We start from the raw sequence: 17,187 nt of genomic DNA on the forward strand, positions 1-17,187 counted from the left end.
TATGGAAATTTGAAACAAAGGTGGACTGCGAGAGTGCATTATCATCAGTCCTATGTATCTAGTTCTATGTCCATCTTCGTGTTGCAGCGCAAGACTGCCATGATGTCCAGAATATCCAGAGGCAGATCCAGGCATCAATACGACTAGAACGCAGCTCAAAAGTATTTCCAGAACTAAGCCCAACGCCCAGCCAGCTCACATACCATCCATAATAACCTCCTCACTGACCCAACCAATCTCATACCTATGCGAAGCGATACACTCAAGATGCCAGTCATACTCCGTCCAAACACTACCAAACAAGTCAAACTGCTGCTTAGCCCAACGTATATTCTCAGCCCAGTCACTAGTGTCCTTCGGATGAGGCTGGCTCAGCAGGTGAAGCTCGCGGAACGGCGCGTGGCGGCGAGGGCCTTTGAAGCGGGCGTAATCGTAGGCGGATGCGTACATCTCGGGGAACGAAGTGTGTGGAGGGGACGCGTAGAGGTAAATGCTGTAGTCGTCGATGCGGAGGCGATCCTCTGAGAGGAAGGGAGCGGGGAAGTGGATGGGCTCGCGCTTGAGGTACTCGCGAGCGGCGTCCATGACATCTGGGGTGAACTCGGTCATCATGTATGAGGGCACCATCGTCTGCTGTCGAACTTTCTGTGGTGACGGTCCGATTCTGGTTCATGGTCAGCGCGATGCTCCATCGCTGAAGTCATCCGGGAGATGATCAAGGCCCTTGTAGACCGAGTGGACATGACATCAGAGGCGAATAATGAACTTACCCAGGGACTTTGAGCTTCAAAGTGCGACGCTCAGGTACAAAAGCAGCCTTGATGTTCAAGCGAGCCTTGCGCGCCGCTTGACGGCCGCGTGCGGCGGGGATTGGCGAAACGGCTTCCTCAGGCTCACTTGCGTCTTCTTCCGGGATATCGTCATCAGGCTCGGACTCGTCCTCTACGAAATCGTCATCATCGGCGGACGAGTTGGGGGTCGGCGGTAGACGAGACAGCTTGCGCTTCTTGGAGGGAGTCGCGTAGGGTGAATCGGAGTAGTCTTTGTCCTGAAGCCAGTGTCAGCAATGTCACCATCTAAGACGTCGAAGGATCGACCATCGTCGAACACGGGTGATAGACTTACCTCAGCGTCAACTTCAGGCTCTTCAGCAAAGTTTATTTGCTTGCCGACAAGCCTGCCACTCCTCCTCTTACTACCATCCAGCACCTTCCCAAGGCCCTCAGCTGTACGCTTCTGTGGTGTCGCGGACCGTGACATGGCGACCAGCTCGATGTCGTCGAAGAGTTTCTTCTTGCTACCGCGCGATGCTTTAAGCTTGCTGTTGAGCTTGGATGATTTGGGAGTCTTGGGCGTTCTCGGAGCGCGGCCTTTACCGGGTGTAGACTTGGCGGGTGAAAAGGCGTAGTTGCTGTGACGTGCAAACACCTGCCTATCGTAGTGACTGTGGGTGACTGTGGCCGGTCCTCCGAGGTGAGTGATGAGGCGCTGGAAATCGGTGGGGAAAAGCCACGATTCTTCCTCGTGCTCAACAGCGTATTGCACACAGCGAGTGAGGTCCAGTGCGTCATCGCCGCACGGGTGCTCTTTCACATGGAGGGCAAGATCTTTGAACTCCAACGGCGACGAGTCCCAGTTGACCTTGTCCTGTCTAGGTGTACCAGTCCTCACGTCCTTAGGGTGAGTCCGGTTAGGTGTACGGAAACCGTGGACGTTGAGGTTGTCTTCAGGTCTCGGAATTCCAATGTTATATTCCAAATGCATACCGAATTTCCAATCGTCGTAGCCGGCGCGTCGCATGGCGTACTGGATCATGACCATGGCGGAATTCGGTGGAAAATCCTGATCCAGCGGCTGGTCTCTGAACTCGTTGATCATAGCAGCGAGATGGCCAGCTTTCGCGCCGTGCGTCACGAAACGGTCGATAACATCGATGGATTTGAGCCAGTGCGGGAGGTAGGCCAGGATCTCGGCGGCGGTCAGATTGCCGTTTGGGAAGGGGAGGTTCCAGCTTGGGCTGTGATAGCCGAAAGCGTTGTTCTTAGCAATGGCCGCCATGTTGACTGATCTGATGGTCAGGACGAGATCAGCAAAGGCAGGCAAACTTGGAAGATTACCTTGTGCAGAAACTGCGAGGGGTGGCCGGATGCGCGGAGGATGGCTTACTGGAAAGTGAAACTGTGAGCGTCTTCAAGGACGATACGAAGTTTCGCTGCGCTTTGTCTTGATTGATCGATGCGTGGTGTCTCCACTGGCTGCGAAAGCAGACCCTGCGAACCTTGTCGTGGGCTGACGCTGGCACTTCGGAGACGCAGGTGACGGCGGAGTCAAGCAAAGTTGCTCAAAGGACGCTCGGACCGGGTAGAGTGGCCTTTTCGTTGATATAGCGACAGCCACAACAGAAGCGCGAGGCACACTCTACTAACCACGTGCAGGTTCCCATCACCACCACAAACACCATACATGCACCTCTGACCATGGACCATCCGCCGCGACCGTACTAACTGCCAATTGTCTCACGATAGGCACACTCTCCTAACTTTTCGGCAGGTCAACGGCGCCAGTCCCAGGACCGGCTGAGAACGCATCAGAGTCCAAATCGAGAGTACGTAACGAGTACTTCGGCTACGGCTTTGGCCCAGAAGCGCCTTCAAGATACCTCCCGTTTCCTTCAACCGCGAACATTACCGCCGTAGAGCTCCTCGCATTCCTTCCAAACAGCATACACTGCGCTGACGTGGTGTACCGCCTGATCACGAACGGCGCGACTCCGACTCAGGTGTGCGCCATTGTGAACACTTACAGAGAGCTTCCAAAGGAGTGGCCCCAGGCAAGCTGCCGACAGAGCATCTACAAGACGATGGACCAAGGTGGGTACAAAGACTGGCGGCTCCAGACGCATGGTAGCTTCCACAAAGAGAGAAAGTCGACCTGGGACGATGCCGATCTCAACGTTGCAAGGTTCTCGCCACCTAGTGGAAATGTCGAAATCCCTCCGACAGAGATACCCTTCAAGAAGCTAGCCATAGACCTGAGCTGCATGCCGCAGGGCCATGATGCGCTAGATCTGACTCGCATGGTGGAGTATTGCGTGCAGAATCCACATGAGCCGTGGTTCTACCCTCGCGACTACAACAAGGTATTGCAGCTGGTGGGAGGCGCAGCTACTGTTCGAAAAGAACATAGCGATGGCGCTGCTTCCCAACGATGGGCTGGTATAAAGCCTTCTCTTTCTCAAGACGCGTCAACCAGCGCTCCGCTCGTGCCAGTCAAGAAAAAAAAAGACGCTAAGCGAAAGAGAAAGAGTGACATAGAAGAAGACTTGCCAGTATCAAGGAGACAGAAAGAAGCAGTCCCTCCACCCAAGGGCGGGACACCAGAGTCAGAAACAGAGCATGACATGCAAGAGCTGAGAGGAAGGCCGGGAAAGTCTGTATGGTTTGATGATGAGCCTGCCGTTGAAGAATTTGCCGAAGAGGAAGAAGAAGAGGTGGAGGAAGAGGACGTCATGGCCAGCGCCAGCAGAGACCTTGAGAGAACAAGTTATGCCGCGCCTCCAGAAGATTCAGTCGTGCCATGGGAGACAGCGCTTGCAAACGCACAAGATGAGGACGCGATGGACATGGCGTTCTTTTTCGAACGTCAAGCAGGAGAGACTGATGCATACGGCCCATACGCCTTCGGTGGACCCCGTCACAAGCCGCCTTACCGACCGCTGTACCGCATCGACCAACCAGACCCATCTGATGCAAGCGGTTGGGCGGAGAATCTGAGGTGGGCATTCGAACAGAACACGCTTTACCGATACCCTCACCGCCCCGACGCTTGGAACGAAAGCCCAGAGCACATGGAGCTCATCGTGAAGATTCGGATCGACCGGTACTGGATGTCGGATGAGTTCGCGGCGATGATTGACGATTAGCTGCGGAGGGCGATGATTGCGTGGAAGTTGGAGATGATTGGATTGTTGGGATTTGGGGATTTTGGTCGTTCGCTGCTGGATGATAATAATCGTGTTATGTCACGGTGCCCACATCCTGCCAGACAGCAGCAGCGCACGCAGGCGAGAGATTTGCGGCATTGAACGGTAGCCGATGAGTTAAAAGATCCGAAAGGTCACATGTAAAGTAAAGGCAAACGCTGTTCGATGGATTCACTGTCGGTAACACTGTGAGTGATGATGGAGCGAAGAGGTGAGGTTGTGGCACCTGCAAACCTCAGCCTTGGCGTTTCGGCAATGCACGGACTGGCGTCGATCGATGTTCCGACCGAAACCAACTTCGAACACCCTCCAAACTTCATCACCCCGAAATCGACAGCCATTGTCCCTGTAATCGCTTGTTTCACGAGAATTTCTCTGGTTCGCGACGCTGCAAGACGCCACAGTGGATCGGAGGCTGAAGATCCGGATGCGCTGACTGTCGCATGAGATGATATACACGATGACAGCTCTTAGGTTGCGAAACAATGGGCGCTCTTCGAGCAAGTGCGTGATGTGTAGAAAGGTATTTAGATGGGAAGTCGCCCCTAGCGATTCGCCGTTCAAAGCTCTCGCTCTCTACAAACCTTCACAAAACTATACCCCAGATTCACGAGCCGGACTCACCTAATACACTCCTTACGAACCGACGCGAACGTACTCGACGACTTCATTCTACTACTACAACTTCGCACGATCACATACCTCACCATGCGCTCCTCCACGATCATCGGTGCCGTCGCGGCCTTCGCTCCCATCGCATTCGCACAAAGCTCATCCACCATAACATCAATGGTCCCCATGATGTCTCCCTCCGCGCCTCCCGTCACAATGGCCTGGGACAACAAGCCCGCCCCGACAGGCGAAGCCGCCCTTTCTTCGGGCGCTTCATCGATGAACTCTGCCATGAAGTCTGCGATGTCTTCCATGTCCAAGGGAATGTCGATGGAGAGTGGCATGACCATGTCCGACGGTATGGTCATGCAGAGCGGTATGACCATGTCTGATGGCATGGTCATGCCAACAGGCAGTGCTATGGCAGGAATGAGCAACTTCACCGGTAGCGCAGGCAAGATGGAGGTTGGCAGTGGTGGTGTGGCGATGATGGCAGCCATCTTGGCTATGTTGTGAACGGATTGAATATACGTTCAAGGCTTGCTAAAGCATATCACGGAAGCTCAGCTGGTCCAGCATAGCGTCGTCTTCCTTTTCCGGCCATTCTTCGTTCATGGATACGCTCTCTTCGTCTCATGCGTTACCTCTTTTCGCTAATACACACTGTACATTTACTCTATGCAACACTGCATCACCTCATACATTGCCTATACCGAGTGGCCGTCACTAGCAAGAGCGAAGTTTAGCTACTTACCCTCCCACCTAAAACCTGTACACGACATCTGAATCGATTGTGAAACGAGCAAGCACGCGATCCAATTCGTTAACAAAGCCAATACTATAGTAGTCACCTGGCAATGCATGCTGTTTGCGATTCATGATTGTCTTCGTCCGCATGATGTATGACTTCCTCCCCTCGACCTATCGTTCCATTAAATACACGGCCTGCGTTTACGATTTAGTTCCTTGATTTTCCTTAGGGCAGAACTGATTGCGCTCATCTGGCTTATCGACTCCAAAAGATCCATTTCCACTGTACACATCCAAGACATGTCATGCCAATGTCGTGGCACACAACGCGTCTGCAGCCGTTCTCTCTTGGAATACCTGCGTCGCAATAAGCACGTTTCTACCAGCAAGCTGTCGAAATCTGAAGCAAATGAGATGTAAGCACCATAATCAAGTTGTCGTTGTATTCCGGCAACTATCGACCCTAAAAGCACAACTCAGAATCAGACTGCCTCTCCGTTGCTACGCCTACCGCGAGAGCTGCGAAACCAGATCTATGGGTACACATTCGCTTGCTACTTCATAGATATACTACATGTGGCTCGAGATCGTCTCCTAATCAGAGTTTTTCATCAGCTTTGTCGCCAGTACCGCTGCTACGAGTCTTTAGACCGGCTCCTTTCCCCCTCTATGGTCTGCCGCCAGGTTTACAACGAAACTGCCTTCTTGCCATTTTCCTTGAACCCACTTCATGTCGGTTTTGGAGAACTCGCAACTATCGAGAACCTCATACCTGCTGGCGTAGTCGCATGTTTCAAGAAATTGTCGGTGTTCAATGATCGCTCGCTGAAGCAGCTCAAGGAATCTGGACACGATGTCAATTTGGAAGCATTGTGCAAATTTCCAGATTGGAAGACCGTTCTTGTGGTAAACATGGAAGGAGAGGTACAACCGGAGAGGACCGAAGAACTTAGGAAGAGAGTGGCGGCATACGCAGTTGCTGCCGGGCATGTTAAGACTTCTTGGCCATAGCATCTAGATAGTACTATAACTTGCGAAAGTTTATCGCGTTAAGACGTCGCTAGTAGCTCCTGAGGTCACTTGGGTTCTGCGTGGCCTAGCGCATAGCAGTCTCGTAGCTTTGCGCTGCTGCTGTATAAAGTCTTGCGAACATAGCACCATCAATTTGAGGTCAAGAATCTGCGTCTACTCTTCCGAAAGTCATCTTGTTGTTTTATGATATCTGCGCACTGCACAAGTGTCCAGGTGGTGTCGCGAAATCACTTATCGCGATTGATGACGTCACGCGTGACAACTGTCCATAGACCTCTAACTCCCTTGGCAGGTACCGCTTCATCACAAACAACGACCTCAAGTATCCTCAGGCATTATTTCTTTGCATACAGGCATCACAGCATTGCCGTTCACAGAGCCTTAAAAGCGTGACACACATCACACCGTCAATATGGCGACGTCAGACGAGAAGACGCTGCTAGACCGCGTCTTCGCCGCCAAAACTACCGAAGAGTCGCGCGAACTATACGACGAATGGGCGAAGACATACGACTCCGACATGACTCTGCACGACTTCACCGCGCCACGTCTCGTCGCTCAAGCAGTAGCCCGCGGCCTGAAGCTAAACCACATCTCACCCGACAAGCCTCTCGCTGGCCTACAGATTGCGGATGCTGGATGCGGTACCGGTCTTGTTGGTATCGAGCTCTCCAAGCTTGGCGCTACGGATATCTTAGGTCTCGACATCAGCGAAGGCATGCTAGCGGTTGCTAAGAACACCGCCGTGTACGATGACCTTACGACTGCGGATTTGACGAAGAAATTGGAGTTTGAGGACGGAAAGTTCGATGCGCTGACGTGCTGCGGTACGTTCACACATGGTCATCTCGGACCAGAGCCGCTGGAGGAGTTCGTAAGGGTTGTCAAGGATGGTGGGGTTGTAGTCGCAACCGTGCTAGATAGCTTCTGGGTAGAGAAGGGGTTTGAGAAGGAAGTGCAGAGACTGGAAAAGGAGGAGAAGGTTGAGGTTGTGGAGACGGACTTGCATCAGTACCGGAAAGATGCTGGAGGTGGGCGCGTGATTATCTTACGGAAGCTGTGAACTTGAAGCGTATGGCGAAGGTGCATATATCATAGCAAGTGCAATGGTACAAGAAATGCGCTTTCTAAAACTATACACCTGCGCAAAGTGCGGTATCGTAGTAGAAGTCCCTGGTGGACTACACTCACAACTTACGCAACATCGACGACCTAGACGAAAAGATATCCGAACAAATCAGAGAAGCCTTGAGTACTACATGATGGACTACAAGATTCCCGCATACCTCGCCTAATCCTACATAATCTCCCACTTTCCCTCCATGACGTGTTTGTAGCGGGGAGTCGGAGCATCAATTGACGTAATCTCAACTCCTTCCCCAACCCGACTGCTGACATATTTTTGAACATTCATAAGTGCATTCTCAGTATCCTTCGACTTGAGATCTCTGAAAAATTTCTCAACTCTCAAACGCGAAACCTCGTTGTCCTCTGGAACATGACGTCTATTCCATTCATGGGCAAACAAGAGCGGATCTCCCACGACCTTAGGAGCCCAAGAATGCACTTCGACCTTTCGCAGGTTAGGAAGATCTGTTGGGAGGTAAAAGTCTCGGTAATAGATCGTCCAGTTTTCGATTTCGTAGATGCGAAGGACTGAAATGGCGTCTCGCACGTCCCTGGGCATTTTTTCCACGGCGTCAAGTAGATGTTCCGGACGTCCACAGAGAGGACTCAGCTTGAATACCAACAATCTGGTCTCCGCATAGTATTGGCGGCATACTAGTAGGTATCTAAGAAGCGAGGATAGGGATTGTGAAGCTGACTTTGTCCCGCGCATGGGATTGGGGTTGTAATCAGGCCTCGAGTGGTTGCTCGTGTTGTAATCCCAGGCGTGCATTCCATAGAAACTGATACAGTCCACGCGGAAGACGTGTTCGTAGATCCTATTGCGAAGTTCTGCGGGCAGGCGTAGTAGGGGCGATTCAATCTGGTTATGCAATGTGCTACGCTGATGTTAGTGCTGTTTCGAGCTAGATTCGAGAGGTATTATGACTACTTACACAGCGTCCATTTTGTCGAAGAGATCTCTTGGGCGTGAAGTTTCGGTGTGCAACGATTGACCGTACTTTGATAATGTTGTCGTAGAGAAGAGGGGTTGCTGACATGGGTCTACATGTCACGACGGTACGGCGTAGCCCGCTTGTCCTATCTGAGCCTAGTGCCATTGCTGCCTTCCACCTGCAGATCTCCTTTCAAGGCCACCTCATCTAATCGTACAATACTTTTACAAGATACATGATACATCAGTCTATGACAACCATTCCACGCAGATAGCCGGCATATCCGAACGGCGTCGGTCGCGTGATTTGTGAGACAGCAAGTCCTAGCCCCAGTCCCGCGCCCGCCACGCTCGTTTCTTGGATCGACGCGCTCGCATCGCGCCAACGTTCAGTTCCAACAAAGCATTCGCCGTCCCAGTCGTATTCGTATCGCTCAGACACATCATGCTCTGGAAAACATTCTGGCACATGCCCGCATACACGCGCAAAGAAATCGGCGAGGTCTTCGCTCCTTCCTTCGTTGAAGTACAGTCGCCCACCAATGATTGGCCAGGCGGCTGAGAACCGAGCTTTGGATATTGAACCACAAGCCAGCCATTCTGAAGGGCGAATGTATACGGGGTCGACACCGAGGGTTGGTCCAAGATCAGCCATGCATAGCCACCGGTCTATCCAACCTTTTGTGCCTTGCCATGAAGGTATCAGAGCACTGTGATTGCCGGCTGGGCTTACGAGATCGGTCACCAGGCCTGAAGCCTGGATCTGAACTACCTGGATAGCTTCATGACCTCGGACATAGAGATCAAACGCTTCACGTAACGCCGCAGCTGTTATCAGTCAGTACGCAAGTCATACGGTAATACGACAAGAATTACCGAAGTCGCTGAAGACCGTTATGAAAGGACTAGCTTGTGAGTCGCGAAGACGAAGGTGTTCTTCTATGCAATCCAGACTCAGATGAGCATACGAAAAGTCACACCTGGACTGGAACAGACATGGGCCGAATGAGGATCTTGGTTGGTAAGATGTTGCACTGTGCTCACTGAAGACGCGATAGAAGAAAGGGCCCTTAAAGTCGTCGATGTGCTCGTCTTGAAGCAAGTCGCTGCTGATTGGTCGGTCAAAATCTAGCCGCATCATCGATCGCCATTCACGTACCTCAACATTGTTCCATCACAATCCATCTCAGAAAGTTACACCATCTTCCGTCATCTCCATTTTCGAGCAGCACAGTCCCTTGCGAATGTACTGAAGTTGTCGCATGGCATCCCGTGATGTAGGGAAGTCTTCGGCTCGGCTGGTCCGTGATGGCGCAAAGCTCGCACCACCGCGATGCAGCATTTTTGCCGCCCATCGACCTCATGTCAGCATTCATCAACTTCGTCTTCGAACGAACATTTTCAGTTTATGACGTGCGTATGGATCAATTGTATCTGATCATGTGAAATCGACGTCGGCCGGGATGGCATTCTTCGTACTCACCGTTCTTTCCAGATGGGGCAGCCGTGGCAGATTCTTCTGGCCACTTGATGTGCCTACGACCTTCCAGACGCACAAACAAGACCCTTTCAAAGCGATTCCAACTCACGCGGAAGTGAATAGTACTTTCTTCATCGGCCGCTGAGTCACCACTGACCCTTTTGAATGCTCGAGGCTCATCCACATCCCAGCTACCGGCTTAGTGAACGCGTTCCCTTCCTGCTCAAATATTGGCTTGCCAACGGACTCCAGTTCCCTAATCCATAACTCTACAACTTCAAGAGCAGAAAGTATTTACACCCGATGGAAACCGCCCGCGAATCCGATAGGCAATCACCAGAAGAAGCAGTAGCGACTTCGCAACATGTCTCCGAAGCTATTCACTCTTCGCCTCAGGTCCGTGATACTCAGACAGACGCACAAATGCATGCAGCATCTGCAGACAGTCAAAGTCGCATGGAGAGTGGGGAAGATGCAAGTGCGACTAGTGTTCTATCAAATCTACCTACAATTACACTAAGTATGCCTTCCCCGCCACCACTGTATGATCAGTTGTTTCCACCGCAGGCACCTACGGAGCGAATGCGAGCCAGCCAAGCTTCCCCAGAGGCCGCATCACCAACAGGTGATCAACGTCCCCAGGAGTCGCCCCAAGCTCATCATCCAACGCCAGACACTCCCCCTCAATGCCCAACACCCACGGCCACGCCCGTCAATTACCCACCAGTTCAAATCGTCCCCCGGCCCCAGGAAGACATTGATGAAATCTTCGAAGCTATAGAAACCAACAATTTCGACAGCCCCATCTTCGGGGAAGCAGGTGCAGTGTACCACGACAAACTAACACGTCGGCTCATGCCTAGGACACCAATGTTTCAGCATTACAACATCATCCCTGAGGTGCCCCAGCCAAGGCCTGTAGCTGTTCCGAACGATAGACTACAGACACCTGATACACCGACACCTAAGCCCAAGGCTAAGCGTAAGCCTAGGAAGAGGAAGCGCGACGCGACACCGCAGGAACCGGTTGACCAAGGGGAGGTAATGGTGAAGGAGGAGCCCGTAGAGAAGAAGCAGAAGGGTGTGAAGGCCGAAGATGCCGCCTAGGGGCTACTCCGTCGCGGATGTCCAGTCTAATCTGAACGGAAAGAGCTAGGTATATGGCTCATGAAGATGTCCAATATCTCACAATTAGAAAGAAGACTCTCTGGCGTAATGGTAGCGCATCACGCTTCTATTCAAGCGCCGCTTTCTCTCGGATGCTCCTGGGGGTCAAACTCCACGACTGAGGATGGCGATCACGACTTGAACCGTGAAGGTTATGAGTTCGACTCTCATGGGAGTTAATGGCTATTGTTTTTGCGCATCAAACATCACCGGCATGTAGTAATTATCTTTGATATCCTTTTGACTCTTGACAAGATCTTCAACTGCGTCGTGACCATCCCCTCACCACTCCTCAAAATCCTCCCCCGTAAGATTCGGCCTAACATCCCCTCCCTCTAACCACACCTTACACTTCCCATACAGCACATCCCTCTCCGGCCCATGCGCATTCAAATCCATCTTCGGCGGCCTCCCCGCCTTACTCTCCGCCCAAGCCAGATACCGATACCCACTCGGATACTGCTTGACCTCTTCCTCAGGCACATCGAACGCCTTCCCCGGCACCACAGGAACCATCTTATCCTTATCGAACAATAGAGTCATGAAATTAACACCCCATTTCCCAGCGTCGTTCTTCGAGAGGAAGAAGAAGAAGCGGGTATCTGCTTCATTGTCCATTTCGATGCCATCAAGCATGATACGACATGCGATTGTGACTTTCATTTTACTTATCGCCCGGTCGCCTTGTACATCGACTGTCTGGCCGCAGATGCGATGCAGAATGTACGGGAACGGACCATGTGGCGTTTGTTTCTCGAAGCCTTCTTTGGAGGATGCGATGAAGTCGTCGAGGCGACCTTGCGTCCATGATGTGGTTATATAGGCGCCGGGGTGGAACATGAAGAGTAGTTTTGCCACTCGGCGGCGTCGCGGTACATGCCCCATCCTTCGCAGATTTCGCGGATCTTGAGGCGGTCGAGGACTGAGGCGTCGGTGCCGGAGGTGTTGTTGCGGGTGGCGTTTTGGGGGTAGGTGGATGAGGGGGGTTGGACGGTGGTGTATTCGAGGCTTGGATGTGGCATTTTGGCGGTGATTTGGATGTTTGGTATGTTTCGGGCGTGTTAGTTGTAGGGTTGATGTATACCTAGGTATGTCGCTGTGATGTGTGCAGTGGTAACGGTTACGTCATTGAACGACTGCCCAACGTGAGGATTCTAATAGTCATAAAGACACACGTTCTTTTATAAATCGTGCCAGGCCCCTACTAGCCACCCAGGTTTTGACTTCAGGAAGGTGTTGAACTCCGTCGTACATCATTCCTGAGTCTTCCAAAGTTGGTATTAAGATGTGTCCAGGGCTGCCGAGTCTTGCGACTCACAACGTCGCTCGTAGCGATCATTCTCGCTTCAGTCTCTTCGCGGGGCTACCCTCCGCCGAGGCGGAACCCCCCTTTGTGGCCCCCCTTTGTCGGGCTGCTCCATTGAAGGTTGCGCGCTCTCCCGCATCTGAAAGGTGAGGAATTGGGACGGTTTTCTGTCATGAACGCGCTTCAACTCCAGTCCTCGTGGTCATCCTGTGAAATACCCGGTATTAGTCTTGGTATCAAGATGTATCTAGGGCTACCGAGTCTTGCGACTCACGACGTCGCTGGCTTGCTTGCTCGCGGGTTCCTTTTCGCTTGTGTTCTCGGGGTTGCTCGTCTTCTCGCCGCTGTCATCATCGTCCTCCGAGGTTGCAGCCGAACTGCTGTCTTGGTCATGCTCGTTCATTGCTTGGAGTGCGGTTGCCTGGCTGTAGGTCGTCGGCTCTGGCCTCATATCCCGCGTCATCTCCTGCAATAGGCTGGGCATGGTTCGGAGGATTCTATCGTACGCAATCTGAACCTGGGGGCTGGTGCGGAATATGTGATCTACAAAATCTGTTTCCAGATCTTGTTCATTAGCGAATCGCGCCAAACCACCACCAGCCACCCAGGCCTTGTACTCGGGGAGGTGCTTGACGCGGTCGTACATCGTTTCGGGTATTGCGCGTCTCGGAACGCTCGCCGTCGCACTAGAGCTTTTTACAGCGTCTTTGCTATTATCCGACATGTCTTGATAGTCTTGATAGTGTCTTTCAGGGTTTTGGTGCGTGCGTTTGGAGGAGGGGATGTGCTGTGCGCTCGCAGATGATGTGCAGGTGATACGTCGAGAGCTTTTGTGCGATACGGGTAGGCTTGAAAATGATGGTATGCAGAGGGACTCCTTGATGGAGCAGATTTTAAATTCCCAGCTTCCTGGCGTACCATGGTTCTGGGGACTTGCGGCTTGGCGTTGATATGCCGGAAGATAATCTGTGATGCTGGGCTTGCCGAAATCGAGATGGCCTTTGGAGCAGATGCGCGGCTCCCGTGGTTATAATTCAGGAGGGAAAGTGGGTTGTTGACTACACGAAATCGCCTTCCCAAGAAGGAAACTACCTTCCGTGTTCTGGCTCGGAAGTCGCGTGTCAGCCAACAAAACGATCGAACAGTAAGCGATCGGGTAGGTGCACCTGGCTTGGGCGGAGTAGTGCAGGCAGGACGCCACGGAAGGATTTGAATACGCATGGGCCGGGGAAGATGAGTGAAGTTCGATGTAGACGGTAAAAAATGGCTTCATATACAACGCTATATACCAAACTAAATATCTTACACGTTCTGCTCGTTGATGAACAGACCGGCCATACCCATACCAGTACCAATGCACATACTGGTAAGGAGAACCTTCTTCTTCTGCCTCCTGCACTCGCTTAGACCAGTGACAATTTGACGCGCACCAGTGCAGCCAAGTGGGTGACCCAGCGCAATAGCACCTCCCCTTGGGTTGAGCTTCTGGTGGTCGATCTTAAGTGTCTCGAGACAGTATACGGCCATGGAAGCGAAAGCCTCGTTGAGCTCGATTAGGTCAACGTCGTCAAGGGTGATGTTGAACTTGGAGAGCAGCTTGGGGATGGCGACGGATGGGCCAATACCCATGATCCTGGGTGGCAGACCAGCGACGGTGGCACCGACGTACTTGGCGAGGATAGGCTGGCCAAGCTTCTCGGCAGTGGAGCGCTTCATCATGAGGATGGCAGCGGCACCGTCTGTGAGTTGCGACGAGTTTCCGGCGTGTGACCTGTCGCCGTGGGGAAGGAAGGCAGGCTTGACCTTTTGCAGGCTCTCGAATGTGGTGCCGGCGCGGATACCCTCGTCCCTGGTCAGGGTGACGGTCTTGACCTCGCCAGTCTTGGGGTCCTTGATCTGGGTGGTGATGGGCGCGATCTCGTCGTCGAACCAACCCGCCTTCTGCGCAACCTCGGCTCTCCGGTATGACTCGGCAGCGTACTTGTCCTGGCGCTCGCGCGAGATGTTGAAGTCCTTGCCGACGTTTTCTGAGGTCTGGCCCATGGGCTGCATGCAGTCCTTCGCCTCCTGGTTCTCGAGCACCTCGTCGACGAACGGCCTCTCGAGCCTGTCGCCGCCTGCTGTCATGCTCTCAGCGCCCATGGCGAGACCGCATTCGATGCTACCGACGGCGATCTGGTTGGCAATGTCTTGTACGGCCTTGAGTCCCGAAGAGCAGAAGCGGTTCAGCGACGAGCCGGATGTGGTGTTGGGGAAGCCAGCGGCGAGCATGGCGGCGCGGACATAGTAGGCAGCCTTGGCATCTGAGACGTTGCCGACGCAGATGTCCTCTACTACGGCGGGATCGAGGTTCGACTTTGCGACGACTTGCTTGAGCGTCTTGACGAGGAGGCCGTCAAGGGTCGTGTCCTTGAAACCACCCTTGTGCGCCTTGGTGAGGGGAGTGCGGATGGCGAGGGTGATGACAACATCGTCGGGGTTCTTGGTGGTACTGTTGATGGCTGTCAGCGCTGCATTCTTCCCTTATCATCCGCCGCGCGTTCTTCACGTGTCATATCTGTCCGGGTGGAGCTTACAGGGCCGAGATGCCGCTGGCCGAGGGCGTCATGTGCGAGACGATGGACTTGAGGCGGTCGGTCATTGTGAAGGTAGAGAGGAGCGATTAATTGAGGTTTGTGAGTGAGGAAGGCGATGTTTAGGGGAGATGGTGAGTGAATGCGGAGGCGGAGACAGCTCTTAACTTAAGTTGTGGGGCAACATAGTCGCGACGGCTGGGCCGAGGATCTCGGAGCCACATATCGCCAGGTCACGTTCTCTCGGCAATTGCCCTCTTGCCAGGCCGGGCCTTTTTGCTCACTCAACAACAATCGCTGAGCATACTAATCAGCCCATGTTCTCGTAAGCCAGAATTCAAAGATGGGATGTATCAAGGTCTGCTCATCCACAGAAGTGCTGCATTGCTGGTCACGCCTTCCCCGCAATTCGCCGCCACGCTGCTTACGCCTCTAGCTTTGTGCTACCCAACTCCGACCTCATCTCAACCCACCGCCGCGGACACACACTCTCAACCACTATCTGGTCTCATTTCAATCATGATGAACTTTCGCACGTATGCGCACGCGAATTCGCGTCTTCTACTTCCGCATCATTGCGTCGTTGCCCAATTGCCCCGAATGTCCCGTCGCGATTGCTTGGCAAAACCACGACGCGCAGAAAACACGCCGGTCTTCCGAATCGTGTTGCCTATAACATACACAATGTTCCTATCGCTATCGCGTGATAGGCGATATGCCATTGCTTGGGGTGGAGCGCATAAATAACACAGCCTCCACAGCCAGCATCGAGACCCAATCTTCTGGTAACTGTGCCACCTAGTATGCTGTCAAAGGAAATTTGGCCCCCAACGCCATCACTGCCCACACACCGCATCCCAAAAGGCAAGTTTAAACGCGAATTGCGCTGTCAAAAGGTAAGGGTGGTCAGGCAGGTCAGCCTTGCATACGTCGCGTAGCATTTTCACAGTCATACTCTCAATCCATCGTTCGTACTACAGAGACGTCAACCACGATGCTGTCCGAGGTTGCCTGGATGCTTTGTCCTCAATACGCCGCAAACAACCCAGCCAAGCGACTCAACGCCATGTCCCTATCGAAATCTCGCTCAACATCCCAGCAAAACCCAACGAGCTCAAAGTGGCTTAAGGCACACCGCGGAATGCATGCTGTCTGCACGCGCCTGCTAATAGACCCACACCCTCATTGGAGAGAGGGAAGCCACTCGCGAGGCTTGCATGGTCTCACACAACGGGAGCATGGGGGCGGCGGAGCAGGGCTGCGCTTTGACCTCATCCTTCCCATCCCTTGTGAGTACTACAAATGCTCGCTGCTGGTCTCGTCTTGTTTGCAGTGGTACGCGGATTCATCGCCTCTCCGAACTCAGCCATGGCCGATTTCGCAACCGCATCCATGACGACTTCCTTCAGTTCCTCCTTTACGCGACCGACACCCTCCTATTCGATCATGACCCCTTTCACTCCGCCGTCTTATTGCAACAACGTTGTCAAGTCGTCATGTTTTCTTGAGACACCGTCTAGCGGAACTTCAACTGGCACACCTACCCTAAGTTGTGGGTTCATTGAGCGCGATCAGACCTGCGGTTCAAATGGACGCCCCACCCGTGCTAGCGAATGCTTTCCAGGCAGTCCATTCCCATACTCGCTCTTGACATACTCCCCGGCTACGGGATGTCCTGGTGGGTGGGCAACGCAAAGTCAGATTATAGATTCGTCAAGCCGGACCACCGCAGTATGCTGTCCATCGTGAGTAGGTTCTGGCCAGCATGTTTGGCAGTCACTGACGTTGTTCATCAGCGGTTACTCGGCGCATACCTATTATTTCGCGAGTTGTACCAGTTCGATCACCTGGACCGCCAATTCGACTTCGGTCTTGGCCTGCCAGACGGATGGAAGCTTGGCTTCTGAATGGTTTACCAGCGAAGATGATAGCGGCAACACAGCCGTTTGGGCCGCGAGAATGGAAGTGATTCTTACCACTGCATTGGCCTCGGAGGCGACATTCACCCCTCTCAGCGAACCAACATTAGATTTCGGTCCTCCTCATTATAACCCACCACCTGCCGATTCCCCAGAACCCAAATCACGTCGTCTCGGTACTGGCCCCATCGTCGGCATCGCCGTAGGCGCGGTCGCCGCACTGGCACTCGCCGGCGGACTCCTCTTCCTCTGGCGTCGTCGCCAAAATCAGCATCACCACGCGCCGATACCGAAGGCTAGCCCG

The 17,187-nt window shown here is 53.1% G+C and overlaps 7 protein-coding genes and 1 non-coding gene across 8 annotated transcripts; 4 read left to right on the plus strand and 4 right to left on the minus strand.

Annotated features, from left to right (window-relative positions):
• Positions 1-195: 195 nt before the first annotated feature.
• Positions 196-2,058, minus strand: J4E78_007070 (uncharacterized protein; the record flags this gene model as incomplete). The annotated part of the gene is made up of 3 exons (XM_049367679.1): positions 196-664; positions 771-1,048; positions 1,126-2,058. The coding sequence occupies 3 exons, from the start codon at positions 2,056-2,058 to the stop codon at positions 196-198; spliced, it is 1,680 nt and encodes a 559-aa protein (XP_049220649.1).
• Positions 2,059-2,477: 419 nt separating this feature from the next.
• J4E78_007071 (uncharacterized protein) lies at positions 2,478-3,922 on the plus strand (the record flags this gene model as incomplete). The annotated part of the gene is made up of 2 exons (XM_049367680.1): positions 2,478-2,497; positions 2,551-3,922. 2 exons carry the CDS (start codon positions 2,478-2,480, stop codon positions 3,920-3,922), a joined length of 1,392 nt encoding a protein of 463 aa, XP_049220650.1.
• A 2,866-nt stretch (positions 3,923-6,788) lies between these two features.
• J4E78_007072 (uncharacterized protein) lies at positions 6,789-7,439 on the plus strand (the record flags this gene model as incomplete). Its single annotated transcript, XM_049367681.1, has 1 exon — positions 6,789-7,439. One exon carries the CDS (start codon positions 6,789-6,791, stop codon positions 7,437-7,439), a length of 651 nt encoding a protein of 216 aa, XP_049220651.1.
• Positions 7,440-10,221: 2,782 nt separating this feature from the next.
• On the plus strand, positions 10,222-11,025 carry J4E78_007073 (uncharacterized protein; the record flags this gene model as incomplete). Its single annotated transcript, XM_049367682.1, has 1 exon — positions 10,222-11,025. The coding sequence occupies one exon, from the start codon at positions 10,222-10,224 to the stop codon at positions 11,023-11,025; it is 804 nt and encodes a 267-aa protein (XP_049220652.1).
• Positions 11,026-11,119: 94 nt separating this feature from the next.
• Positions 11,120-11,264, plus strand: J4E78_007074. Its single transcript has one exon. It is a non-coding gene; the product is annotated as a tRNA-Arg (tRNA).
• Positions 11,265-11,367: 103 nt separating this feature from the next.
• On the minus strand, positions 11,368-11,970 carry J4E78_007075 (uncharacterized protein; the record flags this gene model as incomplete). Its single annotated transcript, XM_049367683.1, has 1 exon — positions 11,368-11,970. One exon carries the CDS (start codon positions 11,968-11,970, stop codon positions 11,368-11,370), a length of 603 nt encoding a protein of 200 aa, XP_049220653.1.
• A 674-nt stretch (positions 11,971-12,644) lies between these two features.
• J4E78_007076 (uncharacterized protein) lies at positions 12,645-13,037 on the minus strand (the record flags this gene model as incomplete). Its single annotated transcript, XM_049367684.1, has 1 exon — positions 12,645-13,037. The coding sequence occupies one exon, from the start codon at positions 13,035-13,037 to the stop codon at positions 12,645-12,647; it is 393 nt and encodes a 130-aa protein (XP_049220654.1).
• A 656-nt stretch (positions 13,038-13,693) lies between these two features.
• On the minus strand, positions 13,694-15,032 carry J4E78_007077 (uncharacterized protein; the record flags this gene model as incomplete). Its single annotated transcript, XM_049367685.1, has 2 exons — positions 13,694-14,882; positions 14,968-15,032. 2 exons carry the CDS (start codon positions 15,030-15,032, stop codon positions 13,694-13,696), a joined length of 1,254 nt encoding a protein of 417 aa, XP_049220655.1.
• Positions 15,033-17,187: the final 2,155 nt, after the last annotated feature.

Source organism: Alternaria triticimaculans (assembly GCF_023758025.1).
Source record: "Alternaria triticimaculans strain BMP 0046 chromosome Unknown scaffold_10, whole genome shotgun sequence".
In the NCBI taxonomy this organism is placed as follows: domain Eukaryota; kingdom Fungi; phylum Ascomycota; class Dothideomycetes; order Pleosporales; family Pleosporaceae; genus Alternaria; species Alternaria triticimaculans.